Source organism: Channa argus, chromosome 21, assembly GCF_033026475.1.
Source record: "Channa argus isolate prfri chromosome 21, Channa argus male v1.0, whole genome shotgun sequence".
Taxonomy (NCBI): Eukaryota; Metazoa; Chordata; class Actinopteri; order Anabantiformes; family Channidae; genus Channa; species Channa argus.
Genome location: NC_090217.1, coordinates 15964404 through 15984178, shown reverse-complemented (window position 1 = coordinate 15984178; position 19775 = coordinate 15964404). Strand labels below are relative to the sequence as shown.

General features: G+C 40.6%; 3 protein-coding genes and 2 non-coding genes across 5 annotated transcripts; all 5 read left to right on the top strand.

Annotated features, from left to right (window-relative positions):
• The first annotated feature begins 148 nt into the window (after positions 1 to 148).
• Positions 149 to 4283, top strand: LOC137106486 (ankyrin repeat domain-containing protein 16-like). Its single transcript, XM_067489827.1, has 7 exons — positions 149 to 427; positions 728 to 1108; positions 1948 to 2168; positions 2401 to 2443; positions 2600 to 2708; positions 2789 to 2950; positions 4143 to 4283. The coding sequence occupies exons 2-7, from the start codon at positions 771 to 773 to the stop codon at positions 4191 to 4193; spliced, it is 924 nt and encodes a 307-aa protein (XP_067345928.1). The 5' UTR covers positions 149 to 427; positions 728 to 770; the 3' UTR covers positions 4194 to 4283.
• trnay-gua (transfer RNA tyrosine (anticodon GUA)) lies at positions 1210 to 1297 on the top strand. Its single transcript is given in 2 exon segments — positions 1210 to 1246; positions 1262 to 1297. It is a non-coding gene; the product is annotated as a tRNA-Tyr (tRNA).
• On the top strand, positions 4186 to 8225 carry ankrd16 (ankyrin repeat domain 16). Its single transcript, XM_067489825.1, has 7 exons — positions 4186 to 4523; positions 5363 to 5583; positions 5816 to 5858; positions 6015 to 6123; positions 6204 to 6365; positions 6622 to 6700; positions 7849 to 8225. Exons 1-7 carry the CDS (start codon positions 4186 to 4188, stop codon positions 8016 to 8018), a joined length of 1122 nt encoding a protein of 373 aa, XP_067345926.1. The 3' UTR covers positions 8019 to 8225.
• trnay-gua (transfer RNA tyrosine (anticodon GUA)) lies at positions 4625 to 4712 on the top strand. The gene is given in 2 exon segments: positions 4625 to 4661; positions 4677 to 4712. It is a non-coding gene; the product is annotated as a tRNA-Tyr (tRNA).
• Positions 8226 to 8810: 585 nt separating the features above from the next.
• gdi2 (GDP dissociation inhibitor 2) lies at positions 8811 to 18595 on the top strand. The gene is made up of 10 exons (XM_067489824.1): positions 8811 to 8969; positions 13403 to 13510; positions 13778 to 13877; positions 14383 to 14517; positions 14627 to 14825; positions 14962 to 15093; positions 16087 to 16186; positions 16522 to 16693; positions 16959 to 17158; positions 17413 to 18595. Exons 1-10 carry the CDS (start codon positions 8925 to 8927, stop codon positions 17563 to 17565), a joined length of 1344 nt encoding a protein of 447 aa, XP_067345925.1. The 5' UTR covers positions 8811 to 8924; the 3' UTR covers positions 17566 to 18595.
• Positions 18596 to 19775: the final 1180 nt, after the last annotated feature.

Genomic DNA, 19775 nt, shown 5'->3' with positions numbered 1-19775 from the left:
TAGCAGAGATTTGGAAACAGTAATGTGTGTGTGTGAAAACAGATTTGCTCTTCATTTGCTTCTTTATCAATAATGAAAAGACATTCATTTAAACAATTATTACAACACTAATTACATCAAATATACTTAATTATGCTGCTTATGTGCTAATACGAGATAATAACTATTAGGTCTGCCAATCCTGTCACAAAATACTAATCTAAAACAGTTTTAGGGTCTTTTATCGTTGTTTTTACCAATAACTACACTTCCCATAATGCTAAGCGCGTCTTTTTGCTAGGAAAGACAGCTAATGTTTTTCCGGTGTTAAGTTTGGGTCGTTTGGACCCCGGTTGGTTAAACGAACTCCTGTTTTAGGTCTATGTGGATATTTGTGATCATGGGTCAATACTAAAATCTAACGCACCATCTTTAAATATTTATTAAGGTAATTAGGAATATTAATATATTATTAAAGTTCAGTAAATAGGGAATATTATAACGTATTTGAAACTTGCAGTTAAGTTAAACTCGTACCTGTGGGTACCCAGTTAATACGACCGTTTATTATACTATTAGGAAAACGATAATAATTTAGATATTAAAACTTTTCATTTGCATTGCTCAGCACGGTGTAAGGTCATGGTAGGCCATTCTTTTTTTGCAACTCTGCGAAAACAAAACTGCTACACTCGTGTCCAGCGTGTCTTCACACAGTTCACAGTAATGATTCTCGGGCTGTTTGCAGGACCCCTGTGTTTTGCAGAAGCGGCGTCTAACCACCAGCCAGCATGGATGAAGACAGTTTGAAAGTGCTGCTGAAGCTCACTCAGGAGGGACAGTTACGCTCTCTGGAGAAACGGATAAGTTTAGGCGGCTCGGAGGCGGTGCAGACGGTCAAAGGGAGACACTTTGGCCGGTCAGGAGACACCTTGCTGCACTACGCTGCCAGACACGGGCACCTGGACATTGTGGAGTATCTCACCCAGCGGGTGGGCATGGATGTGGAGGTGTACAACAACGACTACAAGAGGCCGCTACATGAAGCTGCATCCATGGGTCATCAGGCTTGTGTTAGCTACCTGCTGCAGAGGGGGGCCAAGGTAGACAGTCTGAAGAAGGCTGACTGGTGAGCATGACGGTGTCATCGTGATCGCAATTCATTTTTCTGAACGTTTTTCGCAGTGTGTTAGCTTGAAAAGGCAACTGTCAGGCGCGGTATGCAAGCACCCTTCGATAGCTCAGTTGGTAGAGCGGAGGACTGTAGTGGCTAAATGCTGAGATCCTTAGGTCGCTGGTTCGAATCCGGCTCGAAGGAGAAAATTTTTTCTTCCTTTTTTTTTCGAACGCTATGGAAAAGGGCTGATGTAAAGCCTAGTTTACATAAAAGCTTAATAATAATAATAATAATAAATGTGATAATAATGTTTAATACATCTGCTTGTTCCAGTTCTTTGTTTCTGTAATTATACTGTTTTTGTGGAGTCATATTTACCTATTTAAAAATACAAACTATTAATAAACAACTCACTACTCATGAGTATAAACTACTCATTGGATGGTGTCAAATTTAAAGGTTTAAAGAAAAATTAAACCATTTCTTACAATGTCACAGTGTCATGACTTTAATTTGATTGTACAGTATAAAAGCAATGTTTTTCCCATAGAATTGTGTTTTCGCTTGTAACATGGGCGGCTGTAGCACAGTTGGTAAGGCAGTTGAGCACAGGGTCAGTGGTTCAATCCCCATCCCCATACATGTCGAAGTGTCCTTGAGCAAGACACTGAACCCCAAGTTGCTGCCGGTGGGTCAGGTGAGCACCTTGCATGGCAGCCAGTGTGTGAATGGGAATCAACAATGTAAAGTGCTTTGGATAAAAGCGCTATATAAGTGACTATTGAACATAACTGTACATAACATAACTGATTTCACTTGTTTGAATTAAGTTGTTGACTTATCTTTCTTAGGACTCCTCTGATGATGGCCTGCACTCGGAGGAACCTCAATGTGATCCAGGAGCTGCTGCGTCATGGTGCTGATCCTGGGCTGAGAAACAAGGATGGCTGGAACTCATTCCACATCGCTTGCAGGGAGGGCGATCCTCTGGTCATACAGGAGTTGCTTTATGTCACACCAGATGTCTGGAAGACAGAAAGCAATACGTGCAGGACGCCACTGCACACTGCAGGTGAAACACTAAAATATCTTAGTAAACTAAGCTTTCACACGTGGCAAAGAGGATACCTGCAAAATATGTCCTGATGTCAGGCTGGTTTGATTGATATGCCAGAAGATCCCATGAGATCTCAGATTCTTAGGGCTTTGAAAGCTCGTCAGATCTATTATGAGTGTGAGCTTTGATAATGGAATGATATGATGAGGAGTTCAATTATATCCTGCTTTCTCTGTTGATCATTCAGCGATGCACGGTTGTGAGGAGGTTACAAAGATCTTGCTGGAGAGGTAGGTTGACCTGTTTTTCAGGGAATAGTCCTAACAAAAGCAGCTAGAAACTATGATATGTGTAAGTTGTGCATCTGTTTGCCGAGTTAGCTGACTCCGCAAATAAAAAGTGTACTTGAACTGGACTGACCCACACCTTTACTGGGCTTCCTCCAGATGTGGCTACACCCCAGACAGCACAGACAGCTGTGGAGTCACACCCTTTATGGATGCAGTCAGGAACGGGCACATCTCTGTGGCCAGGCTGCTTTTAGAGAGGCACAAGGTAGACTAAATCTTAAAAGAGAATTGTTTCAGCAATTAAATATATATGTTCTGTTGCGGGCTAACTTGCGTCCACTGCAGGCATCCCCAACAGCAGGTGACATCCTTGGGGCTCAGCCAGTGCACCAGGTTGCTGTCACTGGCCAGGATGAAGCCCTGCGGTTCCTGGTGCAAGACCTTGGTGTAGAGGTGAACCAGAGAGCAACTGGCATCCAGCTCACTGCTCTGCATTACGCTGCAAAGGTTAGATCAGTGATTTCCAAACAATCATTCAGTACAAAAAGTAACTTGTAGCTGTACAACAGGCGTTGCTTGCATACCACACAATATTCACACAATAGAAAACTGTTCAAACCTTGTTCAGGAAACCAGAACCAGAGTGAGCAGAGATGTGTCACTGTTGACTTAATGTAAACATTCTCAATACCAATTTATATCTAACATTCATATCTGATATGGCTGAACTGTACTCACCAGAAAGAGAAGGTGGTGATTATGGTCACTCTCATTGCTGGAGTACATGGTCCATGTTGTAAAACCTCTGAGGACCGAGACTCAGCCTCACCAACAATCCCACTTTTCTTCCCTCCCACCTTTTTTCTCCTTCCTCGCTCCAGATGGGACTCGTCTTGTTCACCAGGGCTCTGATTCCTCATTTGTGCCATTTAGCCAGAAACTGAATTGACTCGACCCCATCTGACAGAGTGATAGCAGAGATTTGGAAACAGTAATGTGTGTGTGTGAAAACAGATTTGCTCTTCATTTGCTTCTTTATCAATAATGAAAAGACATTCATTTAAACAATTATTACAACACTAATTACATCAAATATACTTAATTATGCTGCTTATGTGCTAATACGAGATAATAACTATTAGGTCTGCCAATCCTGTCACAAAATACTAATCTAAAACAGTTTTAGGGTCTTTTATCGTTGTTTTTACCAATAACTACACTTCCCATAATGCTAAGCGCGTCTTTTTGCTAGGAAAGACAGCTAATGTTTTTCCGGTGTTAAGTTTGGGTCGTTTGGACCCCGGTTGGTTAAACGAACTCCTGTTTTAGGTCTATGTGGATATTTGTGATCATGGGTCAATACTAAAATCTAACGCACCATCTTTAAATATTTATTAAGGTAATTAGGAATATTAATATATTATTAAAGTTCAGTAAATAGGGAATATTATAACGTATTTGAAACTTGCAGTTAAGTTAAACTCGTACCTGTGGGTACCCAGTTAATACGACCGTTTATTATACTATTAGGAAAACGATAATAATTTAGATATTAAAACTTTTCATTTGCATTGCTCAGCACGGTGTAAGGTCATGGTAGGCCATTCTTTTTTTGCAACTCTGCGAAAACAAAACTGCTACACTCGTGTCCAGCGTGTCTTCACACAGTTCACAGTAATGATTCTCGGGCTGTTTGCAGGACCCCTGTGTTTTGCAGAAGCGGCGTCTAACCACCAGCCAGCATGGATGAAGACAGTTTGAAAGTGCTGCTGAAGCTCACTCAGGAGGGACAGTTACGCTCTCTGGAGAAACGGATAAGTTTAGGCGGCTCGGAGGCGGTGCAGACGGTCAAAGGGAGACACTTTGGCCGGTCAGGAGACACCTTGCTGCACTACGCTGCCAGACACGGGCACCTGGACATTGTGGAGTATCTCACCCAGCGGGTGGGCATGGATGTGGAGGTGTACAACAACGACTACAAGAGGCCGCTACATGAAGCTGCATCCATGGGTCATCAGGCTTGTGTTAGCTACCTGCTGCAGAGGGGGGCCAAGGTAGACAGTCTGAAGAAGGCTGACTGGTGAGCATGACGGTGTCATCGTGATCGCAATTCATTTTTCTGAACGTTTTTCGCAGTGTGTTAGCTTGAAAAGGCAACTGTCAGGCGCGGTATGCAAGCACCCTTCGATAGCTCAGTTGGTAGAGCGGAGGACTGTAGTGGCTAAATGCTGAGATCCTTAGGTCGCTGGTTCGAATCCGGCTCGAAGGAGAAAATTTTTTCTTCCTTTTTTTTTCGAACGCTATGGAAAAGGGCTGATGTAAAGCCTAGTTTACATAAAAGCTTAATAATAATAATAATAATAAATGTGATAATAATGTTTAATACATCTGCTTGTTCCAGTTCTTTGTTTCTGTAATTATACTGTTTTTGTGGAGTCATATTTACCTATTTAAAAATACAAACTATTAATAAACAACTCACTACTCATGAGTATAAACTACTCATTGGATGGTGTCAAATTTAAAGGTTTAAAGAAAAATTAAACCATTTCTTACAATGTCACAGTGTCATGACTTTAATTTGATTGTACAGTATAAAAGCAATGTTTTTCCCATAGAATTGTGTTTTCGCTTGTAACATGGGCGGCTGTAGCACAGTTGGTAAGGCAGTTGAGCACAGGGTCAGTGGTTCAATCCCCATCCCCATACATGTCGAAGTGTCCTTGAGCAAGACACTGAACCCCAAGTTGCTGCCGGTGGGTCAGGTGAGCACCTTGCATGGCAGCCAGTGTGTGAATGGGAATCAACAATGTAAAGTGCTTTGGATAAAAGCGCTATATAAGTGACTATTGAACATAACTGTACATAACATAACTGATTTCACTTGTTTGAATTAAGTTGTTGACTTATCTTTCTTAGGACTCCTCTGATGATGGCCTGCACTCGGAGGAACCTCAATGTGATCCAGGAGCTGCTGCGTCATGGTGCTGATCCTGGGCTGAGAAACAAGGATGGCTGGAACTCATTCCACATCGCTTGCAGGGAGGGCGATCCTCTGGTCATACAGGAGTTGCTTTATGTCACACCAGATGTCTGGAAGACAGAAAGCAATACGTGCAGGACGCCACTGCACACTGCAGGTGAAACACTAAAATATCTTAGTAAACTAAGCTTTCACACGTGGCAAAGAGGATACCTGCAAAATATGTCCTGATGTCAGGCTGGTTTGATTGATATGCCAGAAGATCCCATGAGATCTCAGATTCTTAGGGCTTTGAAAGCTCGTCAGATCTATTATGAGTGTGAGCTTTGATAATGGAATGATATGATGAGGAGTTCAATTATATCCTGCTTTCTCTGTTGATCATTCAGCGATGCACGGTTGTGAGGAGGTTACAAAGATCTTGCTGGAGAGGTAGGTTGACCTGTTTTTCAGGGAATAGTCCTAACAAAAGCAGCTAGAAACTATGATATGTGTAAGTTGTGCATCTGTTTGCCGAGTTAGCTGACTCCGCAAATAAAAAGTGTACTTGAACTGGACTGACCCACACCTTTACTGGGCTTCCTCCAGATGTGGCTACACCCCAGACAGCACAGACAGCTGTGGAGTCACACCCTTTATGGATGCAGTCAGGAACGGGCACATCTCTGTGGCCAGGCTGCTTTTAGAGAGGCACAAGGTAGACTAAATCTTAAAAGAGAATTGTTTCAGCAATTAAATATATATGTTCTGTTGCGGGCTAACTTGCGTCCACTGCAGGCATCCCCAACAGCAGGTGACATCCTTGGGGCTCAGCCAGTGCACCAGGTTGCTGTCACTGGCCAGGATGAAGCCCTGCGGTTCCTGGTGCAAGACCTTGGTGTAGAGGTGAACCAGAGAGCAACTGGCATCCAGCTCACTGCTCTGCATTACGCTGCAAAGGTTAGATCAGTGATTTCCAAACAAATCATCCTAGGTGCAATTGATTCTTATTAAAAAAGGCATCAGCATCTCATTCTAGAAAAAAATCACTGTAGTCTTAATGATTTAGTTCACTAATATATGTCTAAAATATTATTAGCAGAGAATGTGAATTCAAATTATGGCTTTTGGTGTAGTTTCATTATATATTCACACATCAGATATATTCAAATGTGAGATACATTTAATTATTCTCATTTCAACCTGTGTTTTTCAGGAGGGCCACACGTCCACTATAAGATCCCTGCTAGACTTGGGGGCAGATCTTTATGCTCGGGATAAAAAAGGCAGAACTGGTAGGTGATTTCCTTTTGCTTTGGTTTCGCATTAGTGCCCTGAGACTCTATTCCCCTTTAGGAAATGTATCTAGTGTATGTGTGAGTGTATGTGTGAGCTCTTCACACATACACTTTAGAGATGTCCCAATCCAATACTACATTTCTACAGCACAGTTTCTGTGCTGATCTGGGCCGTCTGCATCATCATGCCCCACCAACTATCTAGTTTAGGCTCTGAGGGTTTCCGAACAGGACTGACCTACACTCTATGCAGTCCCTTCCTTCCAAACATGCTGACAGCCTGATCACACTATGTTTTTACTGCAAGTCTATAACAAAGGCAAGTGAGAGGTCCATTTATGACAAGGTGAAAGGAAATAGCTGATATCTGGGTTATTATTAAGATTTGCTAGTGTTATGGAGATGCCATAGATTTGTTGCAGGCCACCTGAACTTCCAAAACAGGTTGAAAGTGTGTGATCAGCACGTTTCTGTTGTCAAAATTCCTAGTTATTGCCATTTTACGTAGTTTTTAGACCCATGGTTGTGCCAACTAAACATAAACACAGCTATGGATGACATGGGGGTGTCAACAACAGCTTCTTCTGTTCAGCCAGAGGGTGAGGTTTAGGGTTAGACGCTGCATTTACTGCTAACCTTGTCTCGGCTCAAAATCACTCTAAAGGATACAGTCTTGTCGGTTTCGGAGTAACATTCTCCAACTTATTCTTTCATTTATATATCACACCAATTATTTAAGCTGATAAACTTTATACTTGAATCAGGATCATCAGTATTTGGATCAAAAAGCTCCTGAAAAACACCGTGTCAGATAGATTTCAATTTTAGTATGTTATGTACATATTTAATGGACAATTACTGTAGGTAGATCTAAGTATTGAAACTGAATTAGTGTTGGCTGACACTAAATATTGAAGGTATCACATTCGACTGGGACCAAATAAACTGATTTGGGACCCCCCCAATACACAAGATAATGTGATAAAACAGCTAAATGAATGTAGATTATTTCTACTTTGAATGCACAGTAAAGCTTTCAGATTAGTCTCCATTTTCAAATGCCTTGCCACATGAAGATAATAGAAGTCTGAACGACAACAAATAAAGCAGGCTAAATGTTCTCCCTCTGTTTTTCTTTTTTCAAGCTCTTCATATGGCTTGCATCGGGCAACATGCAGAAGCAGCCAGGACGCTTCTGCAGCTTGGACTCAATGATTCAGAGGATGCATCCGGCACAACAGCACAGCAGCTCACTAAGAAACCAGATATAATGCAACTGTTTAAATGTGGTGAACCACATCCATCATCACTTTAGGTTCTGTGTATTATAATAAAAATACATGTATACTGATATGCGCATAAATTATATGCGAATACATTTTTTGAGTGTAGATAAAATAAAGTTACAACTTTAAACTTTTTAGAGAGATTTGTTTTATAAATGTTAAGTTTCTTCTTTGCCTTGAATGAATTGGGTTCTGAAATTATGTTATTTTTAAGCCCTTTACCACTATTGTCTTATGTTTTGTAGCTTGCTGACTATAACTAGTAAAGACTTACTTGGGATTTGAGTAACACAGAGGCTACTTTCCTCACTGTCTTTAGGTTTAATAAACAGGTGTGACAACCGTGAGGCAAGTCCACTCCAGCAACACAAAGAAAGAAGCAACATGATGATACATTATACAGAATTACTCGTGAGTTATGGGATGATGATAGGTCGATCTTCAGGGAATCGCAAATGATTGGGACATCTGGGATTTATTTAAAGTGCATGGTGAGAGTCAAAACATGCAAGGAACACTGACAGAATTCAAGGTTAATGAATGTCCAAGAATTAAAAACAGAACAAATACCTGTAAGATCTACATGTGGTTACAGGTAATATGGTGGCGATTTATAAATACAATTTGTTTTGATATTAAACCGTATTCTAAGATAATGTGAACTAATTAAAATGGAACAACTTAAAAGGTTATGGTTTCTATAACATCCCAAATGGAAGAGCCGGACCTCTCAGTATTTTGACTCTCCTGGCCTCCCGCTACATACTCGCAGTTGTCAGACACTTTGCGCCTCGTCTCCGAACTGATTGACAGCTGAGAAACCCCTCCCACGAGTCTCCTGACGCTTCACCGCAACCCCATCTCATTTCCAGCCCCGCAGGTCTCCATTTTCTCACCCGATTTTGCAGCAACTGAGGAGTAAAAATTTGGAAAAAATGAATGAAGAATACGACGTTATCGTTCTGGGCACCGGGCTTACGGTGAGAATCAGTCAAAGAATCCGGTCCGCAGCGTGAAAGTCATTTGCAACCTGTTAACAACGCAGATAGCTATTGCCAGTTTGGCTTTGAGCTAACTGGGCCTAATCAACAGGGCTAGAGCTAAGTAGCTAGCTGAGTAGCTCTCGCTGACTGAGAGCGGGGGTTGTTTAGTAGGAACGGAGCGAAATAGCTAACGCTAGCTGTTAGCACGTCGCTAACTACCTGCTATCGGTGTCTAAAAAGATTACCGATACCGACTGTTAACGTACAAAAGAGACTTTCAGAGCGCTCTCCTTTTGTGGTTAGCGAGTATTCTATCGGGTCGGAATGCGGCTAACTAACTAATTTAACAGCTTATATGGAAGTGTAACGCAAATTCGGGTAGTTTTTCTCAGTGTGGATAAGATTATAACGCGGATTATTAACGGTAGCCTGTTCACATTAGCTGATCTAAATTAAGCTAACTAATTAGCCTGCTAACGAAAGAGTAACGACATGCCACTGCTTCGTCGACTGATTTTTGGTGCCTATTACATTAACTTTATGTCGATTTGGTTGCAGTTTTAGCAAAGGTAGCCAGTGTTCAGCAAAGCAAACGAACACGGGTTGTGTCTAAAGTTGTCGTACAGTGGACTCGACAGGCTGTTTCTAAAATGCAGTGGTCTAACTTAACTTACAGCCTGAATAAGATGAGTTTGAAAGTTTAAGATCATTCGCCTCTTTCACTTCTAAAACCAAGCAAACGGAGGAATGTGAATATGGAGCAAACGTTAACTCATGACGTTTAAAGTTCACCAGAAGTTATTTCTGATACAATATATAGCTGATCAGTTATAATCTCTTGTGAGGCAGTGGCGTATGAGCTATTCCTGTATATGTACATGTACATGCGGGGTTTGTTTGCTCTGAAATTAACTTTGTGAGCACTAACCTCAAAGACAAAATTACACTCCCTGACAGGCCTTGCTGTCAATTCTACATGGCCGAAGCATGTCTTGAAAACCCCCCACCCCCGGGCACATGATTTCCTTACAGTATCTGGACTGTTCTTAATTTATTACTGGGTACTTCTTCAGTAAAGTATTATCTTTGGCCGAACGTAGCCATGCGCAGTTTCTAAGTGTTAATTTCTGTGTTACAGCAAACGTAGACTTCCACGTTTAATTATTGAAGCTCAGAGGAGACGGAGGTAGTAACAGGGCCAGCAGAAAGAGGGTTGGTTTAAATTTGGTGGGCAGGGTGTTGATTTAGCTCACATTTGGGTGTGGTCCCACCAAAACTAAGGAACTGAAAGTAAGTACGTTCAGAGTGTAGACTGACTGCCAGCCACCTTTTTAAAGTGCTGCAGATGGAGGCTGAGGGAGTCCAGTGTAGTTTCCCATGGGTTTTTAGAGTTCCCTTATTCAAATCACAGCTTCTCCTTTTCTGCTGCTAACTCTAGTAAACACCTCTCTAGAGTACACAGAACTCTGATAGGCTTATAAATACATTTCTAAACATTGTTGTTTCCTGTTACTGTGTGTATGTAATTGTACTTGCATTACATTGCACCACAAAAAGTAGTCACAGATTGTTTGCTGTTTTTTTTTTTTTTGTAATGTAAGTGTTAGTAGGAAAAAGCTCTTTGTGCAGTGCTGAATTTCAGTATACTCAAGAAAATGTAAGTGATTTCTGTGTAGTTAGCCCTACTATTTATAGTCTAATTTTGTAGACATACATTGAATATGATCTGCAATCAGTGGCACCTTTTATTACTCAATGTAATAATGATCAAAATCACATTTATTTATACTTTGTGCTAATACAAAACACATTATCAGCGAGGCTCTTGTTTGTATTCCTCTTATTTATCGTATTTGATAAGTTATGTGACTTGGGGATGAGACGAGAGGTAATTAGGGCTGCATTTCAGTGGATAAAGCAATTGAGGGTTGAGGAAAATCTAGAGATCGCTTTGACAACAAAGACTGATGGTGGGGAACAGCCCGGACTATAGGTTAGACCTTTTTGCCTTCACGAAATTATGATGATGACACAAATGTCTTAAAGTCCAGGATGTTTTTTCAATGCTTGGATACTTTAGCAGCTGCTACTGGCATTTAGCCCTTTAAAACGAGGAAATGGTGTTAAATGAAACAAAATGGATACATTGGTTGTCTTCAAACACATGATAAAGGTCAGCACATGTGGACATAAAAACCTAGAAAACAAAGATTTCTAGTACTACTACCAAGTATATCTGATACTGCTGCAAACTACAGTACAGTTATAAAAAATCAGTTGTGCTGAAGCCAGCTCGTTCCTATCTAAGTTTATAAGCTTTTCACATGTTGTGCATGTAAAACTTTAATCTGCTCTGAAACAAAAACAGTGAAAGAAGAAATGCAGTAAACTACAGTTTAGTTTTATGCTGCATAGTACAGTGGAAAACCTGAAAATATAAATTTTAATTAAACCTAGTAACTCAGTGAGCAAACTTGGTCATGACTGCAACAAACACTTATTTCCACAATCACATAATGTGACAGAATGTTTTATTATTAATCAGCACAGAAAAGCAACAAGTCCTTCAGTGACTAATCTGGAACAGCCAGTGCCCTTTTAGGTTGGTAAATGATGCCTCATTAATACTGGACTCAACAGATTGTTGTGACTTGTAAGAAATTGTAGTCTAGTAAAATCAAACCTGCTATCTTTCTGCTTTATCATGTGATTCAGTTCTGCCAATTTGATCATGTGATTATATCTTTATGACCTGTAGAGACCCACCCAGTTCCTGCCCTTTCTTAGACTTTACTGCATGACACCCTCTCACTCTAATTTTAATGGGTAATATATGTAATATATTTTCAATTGGCCTAAGTTTCTGCCTGACATTACAGTACATTAGTGTCATGGTTTACCTGGCTGCTGCACTACTTCTGCTTCTGCTCCTGCTCCAATAAGTATGGATGTGGTGCTCCCAGCTTCGAGATGATTCGAGATAAAATAAGCTGTGGGAATTAATATAGACCGAGATTTTGGGATAAATATTACCAGCTGGCCATTCAGTATAGCCTGACTAATTATTATTTAGTAGTGTAAGGTAATGTATGAGCAAACGCAAACTCCACACAAACTGCTGGTGTCGCTTTTTTGCAGTGGAAGTGTAGGTGACATCACCATCAGAAAATATAATGCATTGTTGTTGTTTTTTTACATACGTGTGAACTGTGAGTAGTAGCTGTCATTCAGTAGTCCACATTCTATTTTGTTGCATCTACATACACGCTGCTTTAATCGTGTTAAGGTCTTTGAGGATTCCAGATTCTGGCAAAGACTCACATTTACTCTCATCATTACCAAGCCATTGGAACATAAATCCCTGTGAAAGCTGTCATCATCCTCCAGCTTTACAGATATGTTTCTGTTATTATTTTAATAATATATAACATAGTTTTGTCTTCTTTTTGAAAGAAAGAAAAATGAACACGATGATGCTTACTGCAGAAAAATAGATCACTAAGACATGAAAATGATGACCGCATTGTTTCCCGTCACTGTTTTTTTTCTATCTATCTATCCTAGTTTCTAAATGCTCTGAAACACAGCTTGTATAGTGGTACTAGTGGATAACTTGTTAGGCAAAACGTCTCCGTGCAGCATGTGTGTGTTTTTCCACAAGTCACAGCAGACTTGTTGCTGCACCTGCACTTCACGCTTTTCCGTGTGGTTTGGTTATAACACTGCCTTCCTCTTCCTCATTGCTTTTAGTGTCAGATTACATTTGTATTGTTATTAACATGCTCTTGTCAATGCCAGAGAAATCACATTCTCAGGTGCTTTTTTGACATCTACTATACTTTTGGTAAAGGGGGACTGGTGGGTCAGTGGTAGAGCCTTAGGATGCGATCCCACCCCACCAGGCGTGGCCCCGTCCAGCCACCAAGGCCAACCCTGGTGCCGGGCCTGACCCTGGTTTAAAGAAAAAGAAACGGGAGGGTTACTGTAGGAAGGGCATCCGGCATAAAATCAGATGCCACATCAACGTGCGGCACACATTCCACCGTGGCAACCCCTAAAGGGACAAGCCGAAAGCCTTCGATCTTTGACTATGGTACTTTTGGTGCCATCTTTTCCATAGAAAACAAGTATCTCTTAAGTATTCAGAATTTTAGTATTGCCTTGCTACTGAAGTACTACTTCTTGTGACATCCCTAATGTCAAAGGTCAATCACTAAGCTAAGTTGCTGACTAAAGCAAGTATTATGTGTCACTATGACTGTTGTGGAGGACTTTGCACAACTAAACCTGTCAACTGTGGCCAGAACAATTTGGTCAGAGGATTAAATGCCACAGCCATGCCCAGCACGGATCACACTACCTATTTATTTGTAAATGGCTGATTGTGTACCACAAAATGTTTAATGTGCTCTTGTGTTTTTTCCCAAAAGGAATGCATCTTATCAGGGATCATGTCAGTGAAGGGGAAAAAGGTTCTGCACATGGACCGAAACTCCTACTATGGAGCCGAGAGTGCATCCATCACACCGCTTGAAGATGTGAGTCATCTCTGAATCCTGTGGTTTGACTTTGTGATAGTAGGGAGTTCAGATCGAAATTCAAAAGCAAAGAAACTCGAACTGTGGAATTGCGATAAGTAATTATCTAAATATATGTATGTGAAAATAGTATTTCCTGAAATTAAAGTGGATTTACGCAAGCAAGCGCAGCTTTAAGGGGTACCTTGATTTACGGAATGCTGCTTTGGCATAAGGGCACATTTTTGACTATAACCTGAATCAAGTCTTATTCTGTCTCCCCCACAGCTCTACAAGCGCTTTAGCCTTCCCGGCAAACCTCCTGAGTCAATGGGCAAAGGCCGGGACTGGAATGTCGACCTCATCCCTAAATTCCTCATGGCCAATGGTATGATTAAACCACTCACCAGTGTATCACATGCAGCTTAAGGTTGGGACTTAGACTTCAATTGTTAAACTGAAGGGTGTGCAATGTGTCAACAAATTATCTGCAGTGTTTCTGTTTAAGGTTCACATACTACAGATGTTTAAGTCTTGGTTTACTTGCTCCTTTAGAACTCAACCACCAAAGTTATCTAATCTTAAGGTGTCATCTGGAGGGATAACACATGGAAGATATATGGCAGTTAATTGAAACTTGAGAGCTGCACTCTCTAAACTAGAAACCTTACTTCCTCCTTACCTGATGACATGTTGGTGTAACAAAGGAATTTCCTCCTAGGTTTATCAATAAAGTGATGGCTTACCTTATTCTAACCTGTCATATTAAGCAAGTAGAATATTTGAGTTGCTCTTTAAAGCTCAATATACGACAATGCTCTATTTGATAAGTGTTTGAATGACCCATTTACATTGTGATTTTAGTAACACTAATGTGTTCATGTGCTTCTCAGGTCAGCTGGTCCGCATGCTGCTGATTACGCAGGTGACTCGCTACCTGGACTTCAAAGTGATTGAGGGGAGCTATGTCTACAAGGCGGGCAAAATCTATAAAGTCCCATCTACTGAGACTGAGGCTCTGGCATCTAGTAAGTCATTAGAATACAGGGGGGAAATGACTGCACTTACAATGACGGTGTAATGCCCACTTTTCACTCACTGTATGTTGTTTAAGTCGAAGCTTTGTGCATTTTAAAGGTCTCATGGGGCTCTTTGAAAAACGACGCTTCAGAAAGTTCTTGATCTTCATTGCCAACTTTGATGAGAATGATCCCAAAACCATGGAAGGCGTTGATCCCAACAAAACACCGATGAGGGCCATTTTCCAAAAGTTTAGCCTTGGCCAGGAAGTCATTGACTTCACTGGTCACTCCCTCGCCCTCTACCGAACAGACGAGTCAGTAATCTTTTTATTTGTTTCACTAGTGTAAATTTTACGATACCACGATGTATATTGTGAAAGTGTGTCCCTCTGCTGTGAGATTTTGTACACTCACTAGGGTTTTAAATGTTTACCATATCTCTCCACTCAGCTACCTGGATCAACCTTGCATTGAAACAATTAATAGGATAAAGCTTTACAGTGAGTCTCTGGCCAGATATGGCAAGAGCCCATACCTCTACCCACTGTATGGTCTGGGGGAACTGCCACAAGGCTTTGCCAGGTAGGACGTACTTCCTTCTGTTTGTATTTCCTTTTCAGTGCTCAAAGAACTTGGGTAGCTTGAGCTGCCTTCTCAAATGTGCAAGTTAATCATGTCGTGCGCACTAATGCACACACTTTTGAACTGCGCACTGATAGGTCAGATGGTCCCTCTCCTTTTCACAGTCATGAAGAAGTTAGTACCCCCTTACATATTTTTTTTAATCTCATCAACATAATATTAATTGCGAGATTAGCTAAATAATTTATCCAGGAATACTTTTTTTTTATATTACTTTACTATACAGCCTCTATGATTTACCAAAACAATTTCAAATTTTATGTCATCCAACAAAAAGACAGTTTTGCCCTTCAGTTCAGTCCATTTTAAATAATCTTGGGCTCAGAGAAAGCAGGGTTTCTGGCTCTTGTTCATATGTGGCTTTGCATGGGGGAGTTTTAACTTTTATTTTTACTTTTAGTGTCAATGCTATCAAGTTTTCTCCAGTGTGATAATTTGCATAATCTCCCACAGTATAATTTAAACCCTGACCTTTGTCACAATCTAACTGAGATTAGGCTGCTTTAGTTTTAGGAAAGGTAGAGATCGTACTAGTTCCGCTCAATTCAAGTCCCACACTAAACTACAACTGTTTGTCTACTTTAAAAACAGGGCCCTGAAACTCAAGCAGCTGCAATTTATTAGTGTTACTTTCCCACGTGCGTTGTGTACAAAATGCTCCTTATGAAATACCTGTATAAGGCTCCTGGAAGTGGTAAATCTAAATGGCAGTGGGTAGTTGTTATTAATGTTATCTGTGCTTTATAAACTTTAGAAATTTGTTTACTGTGTGCTTTGCTTCTTGGACCATATCAGTTCAAAATGTAGTCATTTTTTAACATTATCTTGTCAGACATTAACAATACTTGTATTATCATATACCTCACTACCATCATTCAGCTTTTGTCTTTCGATAGTAGGAAGTAACATCTTGATATTGTTATTCTGTTCAAGGCTGAGTGCTATCTATGGTGGCACATACATGTTGAACAAGCCCATTGAAGAGATTGTGATGGAGAACGGGAAGGTCGTGGGAGTCAAATCTGAGGGAGAGGTGAGCAGTTATCTCTCAAAAGATTGCATTCCTGTTTTAAACATGTCATTAGTGACTTATAGAGCCAAAGAATACGGGCTTGTTATGAACGGCATGTACTTCTTTAGTGGATTTGTCTTGCTACAAAAGTCAGAAATAATTAACCATGATATTGTATTTTCTAAGAAAGTTGTTAGATGTTTGTTAAAGTTATTGTTTAATCTAGACACACAGGCATTGTAAAATAAAGACTTTTCATTTACATTATTATTAAAATGTCTGTGCATTCACCTGTTACGTTCAGCTCCAGGATCTAAACCTGTTCTTCGACCCTCGGCTTTGTTTGCCCACCACAGATTGCCAGGTGCAAGCAGCTGATCTGCGACCCCAGCTACGTCATGGATCGAGCGAATAAAGTGGGTCAGGTGATCAGAGTCATCTGCGTCTTGAGTCACCCCATTGCCAATACTGGTGACATCAACTCTTGCCAGATCATCATCCCCCAGAATCAAGTCAACAGAAAGCACGGTGAGAACAAATAAAGTCTTCACAGTGATTATGATTCTGTGTAATGTAAAATAGAAAAAATACATTTAGAAGACAAAATATTTTAAAAACACGAGTGTTGTATGGAAGTTCGGCACAGTGGGCACTCACAATTGGTGCAAACACAGCAAGCCAAATGAAATAATGTGCACAATTAACAATTAAGTCTCACAATTACAAATGACAACTTAACTTTGACTGTCAACCCAACACACATAATGTGACTATACCTTTTTCCTCTTACCAGACATCTACGTTTGTATGATCTCCTTTGCTCACAATGTGGCAGCACAGGGTAAATACATCGCTATTGCCAGCACCACAGTGGAGACTAATGACCCTGAGAAAGAGGTCAAGCCCGCCTTGGACCTACTGGAGCCCATCGAGCAGAAGTTTGTCAGCATTAGTGACCTGTATGCACCCACTGATCTGGGTACCGAGAGCCAGGTATCATCAGTCAGATGGGATGAAAGTTTAGGTTTTGTACAGTTGTGGTAAATGGCCTGCACTTATATAGTGCTTCACACATTTGGGCATGCAACACGAGGAGCCGGGGAAAAAAACAGCTATATTTCCTGTTTATCTCCATTAAAAAAATAAAAAATAATAATAATAATATTAGTTGCTATCATAGAGTATTTATTTTGCATGGAACCCTGTATTTTTTAAAAGACAGTTTGACCTTTTTCTCTCCCCTCTAGATTTTCATCTCCCGCTCATATGACGCCACAACTCACTTTGAAACCACCTGTGATGACATCAAGGACATCTATCGGAGGATGACTGGCTCAGACTTTGACTTTGCCGAGATGGAGCGCAAGAAGCAGGACATCTTCGGCGATGCCGCAGAGTAGTGGCAAAGTGTCTGCAACACTCCTGATTATGAAAGACAACACTCTGGGCAACTGAAATCTTACAAACATATAGAAAACCTACACAGAATGTACACGACAATGGGCAGGCTGCTTTTTCCAGATAAAGGTTTGCCCAATAAGGAAGTTCAACATATATAGAGATAGTTTTGTTGGATATGGTTCAGGGAGGTAGCTGTGCTTTTTCATATTTACATCCAGATGGGTGTCGGCCCAAACACTGGTTATGCCCTAAAATACATTAACATCCTAGATTTTTCTGCTTCATCATAGTGAGATGATGCATTGTCCAAAGATGCCAAAATAAAAATAAAACATAATTCATAATCAGTATCTTACAAAGTGGACCGGGGTGAGGGGTATTTTTGTGTCATTGTAAAATAGGTGTTTGGAAGATGTATAATATCTACACGCCACTTATTTTGTCTTTGCAGGTATTTTTCATGTCGGGGTGTGAGAGAGAGAGAGAGATGGCTGAGTATTGTGTGTCTGAATAAAATCATGTGAGTAGCTGAGAATTCTCTAAATTCAGGCGGATCACCAGCAGACAGCTGTGTGAGATGCCACCTCAGACCTTGTGCATCATCGCATCTCATGAAACAAAATGGTTTAGGGGAGTGTTTGTGCGATTCTTTTATATAGTTGTACTCACTATGTTGTCTAATCTCCAGCACAGCCAGACAGTTAACTGTAAGCCAAACCACAGGGAATCTGTAGTCCAGCATAAACTACCTGAACCTGAATTCAACAGCTTGAGAAAATATAACGCATCAGCAGGGACGTATTATAACTTGTATTATGCAAAACGGTGGCAACCCTGAGCATTAACGGCAGATTGATGGGAAGTGCGGTTGACTAATTGCTTAAGAAGGACCAAATGTGTACTGCTGTAGTATTGAATTGATAAGAGCCGTGTGTTATCTTCTGTTTTGAACAACTGTTTAAAAAAAACAAAACATCTTGGGCTCAAATGATTTCTGTACTGCAAAGTAAAAAAAAAAAAAAAAAACAACCTCAAAAACCCAAACTGTTTTTCTTTTTTACTTCACACTTCAGTACTGGTTTGTGTGGATCCAAAACCTTTTTCTGTCATTCTTGCAGATACGCTTTTATAACCGCTCTCTCCGGACACACTTCTCCATCCTCTCCACCCTGCAGCACTCTTCTTTATTTCTATGACACATTCCCCTTTTCTTTTTAACAGGTATTTGATCGTCCACTTTCTGATGCCGATGACCTTGGATATTATTGTTCCTCACTCTTCTGTCTGTCTTTCCCTCATGTCTGCTAATGTTTCTGCCCTTCATCATGGTTCTTCCCCGTACTCTCATTCAGACGTAGATTATCTCCGTCCCATCTGGTCCTCTGTGCCCGTGTCCCTTCACCTTCCTCGTGACCCTGCAACGCAATCTGAAATACTCCAAAAATCTGATTCTCCAGCCACAGGTGTCTTAATTTCATAATCAAGTAAAGGAAGTAATTGTCGAAGGGATATTGTCGAAACAGAAGCATAAGATTTAGACATATTAAGATAATGCCATGAAAGATTCAAATATACAGAACAGCTACTACGTGTTAATACAAGCTCAGTTAAAATATGTTTACACATGCAATAAAATACCTTCACGTGAATTTTATTTTACTTTATTTGTTTGTAATCCTGTACTACCCAGCCTAGCATTTCTGGGTCAACCTGCCTTGGACTCCTCAGTCTCATTTACTTTGGTTCTCATCTTGTGGCCCTGCTCAGCCCCCCCCCCAGCTTTTAGGAGGGACATTTCACATCTGTTTTGTTTTTTTAATTGGACATTCATTTGTTTGTGAATTTACAAAATACTTTTAGAGGGTTTGATTATTGAAATATAGATCTTTAATTGTCGTTCTGCTTGTTTAAACCTCAAAATGTTAATAAGAGACAAGGCAAGTAGAGGACCAGGAGACTCCTCTCTAACCCATCTCATAAGGAAAGCTCTCCTTAATTTGGACCTTTCCATCCAAAGACTGACCCACTCATTCACAATCTTCAAGCTTTATAATCATCAGGACTGTTTGTTCAGACCCAGCTCTGACAGATAAGACAACGACTCCCCAGGGTCCACACAAAGTATTCAACAAACTCTCCATCAGCTTGTTTAAACCTATTGCTTTCATCACTGGCAGGTTTAACTGACAATCCACACATTGTTGGCTTT

What these genes read in the sequence shown, in the direction of transcription:
- gdi2 (XM_067489824.1), top strand. Translation starts at nt 8,925, where the DNA reads ATGAATGAAGAATACGACGTTATCGTTCTGGGCACCGGGCTTACG. An exon ending in TAAATTCCTCATGGCCAATG is followed by an intron (nt 13,878 to 14,382) that starts GTATGATTAAAC and finishes TGTGCTTCTCAG; the next exon opens with GTCAGCTGGTCCGCATGCTG. An exon ending in GCCCTCTACCGAACAGACGA is followed by an intron (nt 14,826 to 14,961) that starts GTCAGTAATCTT and finishes CTCTCCACTCAG; the next exon opens with CTACCTGGATCAACCTTGCA.
- LOC137106486 (XM_067489827.1), top strand. Translation starts at nt 771, where the DNA reads ATGGATGAAGACAGTTTGAAAGTGCTGCTGAAGCTCACTCAGGAGGGA. An exon ending in GACGCCACTGCACACTGCAG is followed by an intron (nt 2,169 to 2,400) that starts GTGAAACACTAA and finishes TTGATCATTCAG; the next exon opens with CGATGCACGGTTGTGAGGAG. An exon ending in TGCTTTTAGAGAGGCACAAG is followed by an intron (nt 2,709 to 2,788) that starts GTAGACTAAATC and finishes CGTCCACTGCAG; the next exon opens with GCATCCCCAACAGCAGGTGA.
- ankrd16 (XM_067489825.1), top strand. Translation starts at nt 4,186, where the DNA reads ATGGATGAAGACAGTTTGAAAGTGCTGCTGAAGCTCACTCAGGAGGGA. An exon ending in AGTCTGAAGAAGGCTGACTG is followed by an intron (nt 4,524 to 5,362) that starts GTGAGCATGACG and finishes TATCTTTCTTAG; the next exon opens with GACTCCTCTGATGATGGCCT. An exon ending in TGCTTTTAGAGAGGCACAAG is followed by an intron (nt 6,124 to 6,203) that starts GTAGACTAAATC and finishes CGTCCACTGCAG; the next exon opens with GCATCCCCAACAGCAGGTGA.